General features: G+C 36.9%; 1 protein-coding gene across 1 annotated transcript; it reads right to left on the bottom strand.

Annotated features, from left to right (window-relative positions):
* Positions 1-4,760: 4,760 nt before the first annotated feature.
* Positions 4,761-6,547, bottom strand: LOC128165154 (uncharacterized). Its single transcript, XM_052829398.1, has 2 exons — positions 5,971-6,547; positions 4,761-5,333 (listed from the first exon to the last, which is right to left on the bottom strand). The coding sequence occupies exons 1-2, from the start codon at positions 6,518-6,520 to the stop codon at positions 4,897-4,899; spliced, it is 987 nt and encodes a 328-aa protein (XP_052685358.1). The 5' UTR covers positions 6,521-6,547; the 3' UTR covers positions 4,761-4,896.
* Between the last annotated feature and the right edge of the window lie 476 nt (positions 6,548-7,023).

Genomic DNA, 7,023 nt, shown 5'->3' with positions numbered 1-7,023 from the left:
TTATACTCTTATATAGAAGGATGTGTAGTATGCCAAACGAGGAGCAATAAGAAAAATCAGCCTCCACTTCAAGAGGCAGATATATCCAACATCCTTGTCGGGAAACAAGTACATAGTTTCTTTTATTGACATCTACTCTGGTTGGCCAGAAGCTTTTCCCGTTCCTGATAAGTCAGCTGACAACATAGTACATCTTATCTTAGAAGAAATATATCCAAGATATGGCTGTCCTCTTCAAATCCTCACAGACAACGGAACAGAAAATGTGAATAAGAAAGTGGAAGAAACTTTAAAAGAATTGAATATCAACCATATCAAAACATCTTATTACAGCCCTCAAGGTAATGGTAAAGTAGAACGATTTCATAGAACTCTACATGACGTGATGGCTAAGAAAACAACAGACAACGCTCAAACATGGGATATTCATCTCAATCAGACGTTGGCAGCCATTCGTTTCCATCCTAACGACTCGTCAAAGTTTTCTCCATATTACCTTATGTACAACAGAGATGTCGTATTACCTCTTGATACGTTGATGAAACCTCGAAGGAGATACGCGGGAGAAGATCAACACAAGATCGCCCTTCAAGAACAGCATAAAGCTTTCCTGCTAGTACATCGTAATATGAAGGAAGCCAAGAAGAAACAGAAAGCTCAGGCCGATAAGAGAAGCAAAGATGAAAATTTTCAGGTAGGTGACCCTGTCTACCTTAAGAACAACAGAAGACAAAATAAGTTAGATAAAAAGTGGCTACCATATTATCGAATCATAGAGCAGAAAGGACCAGTTAGTTTCGTGGTGAGAGATCAATTGACTGGATTAACCACCAAATGCCATGCACGACAATTAAGACTGGCAGATATTTCGCACTGGCCCCTTTCACAAACTACTGAAGATGGTGGAAGAACTCTAAGAAAAACTAACTATGTAGTGCCACCGGAAGATGAATCGTCGTCAGAAAATGAAGACATGCAACCAGAACCACTTGAAAGAGCTATACAGTCCAAACAATGGGAAAGAGAAGGATCTTCAGACGAAGAGGATATTCCCCTAGCAGAACTTCAAAGACGTATAAGAGCTAAGAAGATCATGGATGATCAGCAGTATAAACACGAGAACGATCAGACCGTAGATTCAGAATCGGATGAGACCCATGAGTCAGAACAAGGTGATGAAAATAGTGGTCAAGACTATGAAATGCCCTTAGATAACCCAAATGTACCCTTAGATGAAAATATGGAAATAGATGAAATAGTCCTTAAAGTAGGTCGAGGCTTCGAACCAATCCCTAAACCGCGAAAATCAATCCCTAAGCCCTGTAGAGAAAATAGCAAACAAGAGTATGTGTTGGCTATTATGAAGGAACTAACCAAATTAATAAACTAATAAGTAATATTATTGTATAATGTAGATGTAAATAATCTTGAATAAGCTTAGCTTTGTATATATTGCACGCTTTTAAAAAGGTATGACAGGATGACCCCCTGTGGCATAAAACATGTATTGAGATACGCCGACTAGTAAACGCGGACTCAGCACCTCGGTTATTTTTATGTATATGCGGAGTTTAAGAGATTTAACATATGCTCGAAATACTCGAAACAGCGACTAAGTAAAGAAACTGTAAGACTAATTTTTGTAAGTGAATTAAGATTATTGGTAAAAACAATCATATATTATAATCGACATCTTGAGTATGGGACAAGGTTGCTCGGATTTTCATGGTTTAAAGTATTAAGACAAAAGATATTAAAATTTTCCCTATGAATGCACTAATGGCGGAATTGCCAGTAATTAATTTACAACCCATGAAATCCTCGTCTTGGGTGGGAAGCCCCTGGTTTTATGTGTGTTTAACTTTGGCAGTAACAATAACGATAGGACTTTGTATTAAGAAACGTAAAACTATTAAAAAGTGGGGTGGTATATGCTGTAGTGGTTGCTGGACAGGTTGTCGAAAAAGGGGTAGTGACGGAGATAAGAAAGGTTCTTCCAAAGACACTGTACTTTGTTGTGAGAATCCAGAGAAAAGGACCTCTAGCGACATTATTGAACTTGAACCAATCCCGAAAGTCACTAGGATCCAAGAGAAACCCCGACGAAGCGGAGGAATCGGAACTCACAAATTGGCCAGTAACACGGGGACCATTTCGACTAAACTAGCACAACAATTTCGTGGAGAGGAGGAAAATGAAGACTATCCATGGACCAAATACTATCGACCGGACCCAGAGCTGGCACGTAAATACCTGGAAGAGAAGGCCGCGATGTCTACGCAACAGAGGAACGCAGGAGACGCTCCGCGAGAAGTCGCCTCGCCATCCGCGACGACCCTCTATCCACGGGTGCCGATGATGGATGAATAATTGAGCTACAGCCGCGAAGAAGTTGTGTATTCCTTATGAAAGGATTGTGAAATTTAGCGAAAATTAAAAAAAAATGTGAAATGTGTTAAAGTAGAAATGTGCGTTATCTTGTGCTAATGTAAATCTTGTATTTGTTGATTCACTCTGGAGAAATTCAGGAAGAAACCGATGGACTCCGAACTTATGACGCGAACCTCGCCCCTAGGAAGGAAGAGATATTTTTGTGAACTTATAAGCATGCACTGACTTTGTATATATATGTGACATCAAGCTTAACCATACTTAGTATTACTTTGATGATGAATTACGATTATATTCAACAATGGTTATTTCATCTTGGTCATTATTATCATACTTTATTCATTATTGTTTTCATGATTGTAATGCGATATAATCAAGCTATATGATTTTATGAACATGTATACATCCTGGGTATAGATTTGTTTTTATAGATGAATGGTGTTCCAAGCCGGAGGTGGAAACATGTCACTTGTTACTATCTCTTAACATAGATGTTCTGACTGGTATGTCACTAGGAAGTTCGTCTGATCAAGGGTAGATCAAGGACGCTTTCCTATTCCGGGCGCCAGGCATGAGAAATCTCCCTTCGGGATATTTCTTTTGTTTGGGGGACGTATGTAAACAGATAGCCATGCTATGACCTTGAATTGCTAGTATTACATAATGGTCACTATGATATTTATGTGTACCTAGATGCTGCGCACTGAATGCTGTTAATGATAATTGACAGAATGAACTCTGTGACTCTTGTAGCAATGCGTAGTATTCCTAAATGATGTTATGAAACCAGGTCATAATACGGGCAGAATAATATCCAAATTGAGAGTTTAACAACATGTGACCTATTTGGCGATTCTGTGTCTGCAACGAATGCTCTAGTATTCTATATTGAGTCATGTATTGTGTATTCTATATATTAACCTTTGTAACCTTTTATGCCGTGTATGAATGAACGTATTGTGAGTAAGTGATGCCTCATACTAGGTGGGGGGGGGGGGGGGGGGCTCCGAGACCCAGGACTCGGAGACCCACATCCTGCATCCAGACTCTTTGATTGGCAGTTTTGACGGTTTTGTTACTTTATTTAGAAATAAAATATTAATCTTAATTTTGAACACTAAATGTTCACTCATGATCGTCGTATATGGGCCGAACTAGTCAAAACTGTCCATCATAAGTAAAACCTTATATATACCCATATGAAATGAGATTGTGCAGACTCCTGATTTGGGCTGCTTTAGATTGTTGTAATCTTAACTATACGATCACGCTTAATAAAACCGCTTGAGAAAGAAATACTGGACTTGTCATCCATAAGCTTGAGCTGACCCTCAATAGGATCCTGTAAGACAGAAGGCTTACAAATCCACCAACATCGACTTAATCCTTTAGTTTTTCGACTATCGACGTAAATATTGCCACTGTAAATTGTTACTCGAACCAGTTTCAATAATCTCGCACAATATTTTGTACAAAAGATTCACTTATTTGAAAATATTTTTCTCACAACTATTTCATCCCGGTTGCTGCCTTTTTCAAATAGGAAGTTTGTTAAACGTAAACCAAAACTGTACAAATGTCCGGAATAAAAAATTCCGGAATGATTAAAAAACTAAAATAAATTGATTTATTTTTTAATTAATAAATCTTATTATTAATAGGTGACAACTTTTAATGAAAGTATTTATTGCACTTTCATAAAAACTTTAAATCCTGGAACATGTAGTGTTAGAAACTCTAACTGTGCATCATTTTTACGAACATTAAAGTTATTCGCCGTCCGTCGAATGTGTCAACGTAGCTCAGTGTGCTTGGCGGAGGTTCGTAGTCAATTTCTTTCAATTGAGAGAGTGTTCGAACTATAGCCTTTGTTTTTCTGTTTAATTTCTGTGCTTTTAAGAGAGCTCGATGGTCATGACAATTTTAAGGCTTCATTTGACTCTTTTAAAAGAAAAGCTCTGTATACAATCATAGAATATTTTTTAAAGCTAAAAGTTGAATTTTGAATGTTTATGGCCAAATATATCACATTTAAAGTTTAAGGTAGATCTGATATGGTATTAATTTGTTGACCTCTCAGCTTCCTTATGTAAAACATTTATTTTATTCTTTTATTGGATTAATTTGGACATTTTGTTTAAAACCCTTCAAATAACGACCAAAATTACATGATAATGTATCTATATTTTAGTCGAATCTATACTACTATATTAAAATAATAGACTCGAAGTTTTGGGCTTTAATACCGATAAATCGTCGGAGTACTGTCTTTTGGTTTATATACCGTTATTTTAAACATCATTTTGACTCGCCTCCTTTTTCTTGATTTTAAGCGAGAGCTAGGAATTGATTAATCATATAATAATTGATAATATTTGAATCATGATCTCTTTTTCTAAATTTCATATGATGTTGCTTATAAATACATGCATCTGAAATGACCGACATCTCCATATACTGCGATACCATTTCATTTTAGCTGTAAAGAATCCATTTTATTGATACTCAGTACAGTTTCCAGCCATTAAAGGATGATCGCCAGTCTATGTAACTGTAGAGATTTCCGATGTGACTATGTGTAGGGTGAGTACGAACAAATACCACATCGCCCTGGTTCACCTCAACAACCACAATACCTGTATGGCTTCGGATATTTGAAGCACCCTGTGCGTTTGTTAACATAGCCCCAACTACATTAGAATTCACAACAAGCTGAGATTGTATGTACCCTCCTGTGTTACAGTAGAGATTCCACGTAAATACGTAAACACCGTGTTGTGGCGCGGTGAATATTCCTGTATGTTTGTTATAATGGTTGCCGATGTTTGTTACGATGGTGTCAAAGTGAATGGTGAAATCCTTAGATATGTCTGTTTCATAGACAGACACGTATGCAGAAAATGCAGCTTCATCCGGGAATGGGGTGGAGGTTGACTGGATTCCTGAAATACACCAATGGTACAGAACCTATATTGTCCTTCGGTGTTGTCAAATAAGCTCCTAGTGTTCTCAATGTTATCTCATGCAAAATAAAATATGGTCTAGTACAAATATATCATGGTATACCGTATACTCTGTCCCGAGTTTTTGCTCCACTTTTTTTGTTTGATATACATATTTCGATAATCATAAATACCTTTGTGCTCAAACTACGTTCACCCACGAATATGAATAATGTCAAGATTATCTGTTTTGAAACGTCCCCTCTACCGCTTCAGGTTTCAATATACATCCCAAAACAGAAAGTCTACGTGGATTTTATTTATTGCATTAAACATCAAATAGGCCTGATGATATCGTTGAAATATTGTGCGAGGTATTCCGAGTGAGTTCCGAATGGAAAAAAGATATAGACATTTCCAATTATAAATCTTATAAAGAAATTTGCTTTCGTTCCTGTGGACTTTTTTGATTGAAAATGGCAGTTTGTCAATGAGGATATCTTGAAATATTTCCCTTTTATCGATTTCAACTGTATTTCTTTAATATGTATGTCTATTATTATTAAAAATCATTAAAAAGTGATGGAAGCAATAACCAGGGACACTCTTTAGTTAATATATATACTGAGTAATTTACCTGTCAGGAGACGTTTTTCGTTAGATGCTCTCGGTTTTTTCTCTTGCTGGTTAGTTTTGCGTTTAAGCATTGTAGTTTGGCGTTGTATCTTCGTCTTATTGCCGTGAGTTGTTGATGGCCCGGTAGTCGTGTTTTCTTTATGTGAATCATATGTTTTCAGATTTCCAAATAAGGTACTCGAATATTTCTCATCGAAACTATAGTTAGTGTTTGTTGTTGTCAATCTGGATTTCAGAAACCAGTTTAAAGATTCTAAATCTGCAATCTTAGCTTCAAGTTTCTCCGTCCGGCGGTTGGAGGTGAGAACAATTTCTTCTAAAGATTTCAGTCTACTTTTCAGGTAACTATTTTCGTCTTGAATTACTTTGAACATCGCGTCTACTTTGGTGTTGTCCGTTTGATGGTTTTCGAATTTGTCGTTTAGGTTCGCCAATAGTTTCTCCAGTTTATCAAGCCTCTCTCTGCAAGTGTCGTCTGACGACAAGCCATAGACATCCAGAACAAAGTGGACGAGGACTACTACAATAGCTATTGTCTTTAGTGTCGCCATTTTTCTTTGCACTTGTTGCGTACTGTGTGCAGCTGGTGTGAGGGTTGGTTCTTTTTGATAAGCATTGATGAACTTAACCTAGGTTCGTTTATATGATAAGAACACTATATGGAACGACACCGATTTTTTAAATTGTCGGTGTAACGCAGAATATTATCCTTGTTAGAAATTGAATGTTGTAATTAGAATACTGACACCAAACATAGGACTTTGAACCCGGGGGGGGGGGGGGGTGGAGGGGTGGTAAAATAAGCTCCTAGTGTTCTCAATGTTATCTCATGTACATAAAAATATTGTCCATTACAGGTACTTTTGGTCACTTTTAAAGTCAGAAGATCTGTGTAAATGGGGTACATGTACTTATTGAATATGAATTCAATTTGCTAATATTTTTGTGGGATAACGTGATGAATATTTTAAAACAATTTACTCAGCTTGCTGATTTGTGTTTGTTGTTGATTGTAAAAAAAGAAAAAGTAAACCAAACTAGACACGATCTCGTT

The sequence above is a fragment of the Crassostrea angulata genome, chromosome 10, assembly GCF_025612915.1.
Source record: "Crassostrea angulata isolate pt1a10 chromosome 10, ASM2561291v2, whole genome shotgun sequence".
Lineage (NCBI taxonomy): Eukaryota > Metazoa > Mollusca > Bivalvia > Ostreida > Ostreidae > Magallana > Magallana angulata.
This window is presented reverse-complemented; position numbering and strand designations above follow the sequence as displayed.

Excerpts from the sequence above, each read along its gene's own strand:
- LOC128165154 (XM_052829398.1), bottom strand. The coding sequence starts at position 6,520 with ATGGCGACACTAAAGACAATAGCTATTGTAGTAGTCCTCGTCCACTTT. Across the intron at positions 5,334-5,970 it reads CGAAAAACGTCTCCTGACAG|GAATCCAGTCAACCTCCACC; the intron begins GTAAATTACTCA and ends GGTGTATTTCAG.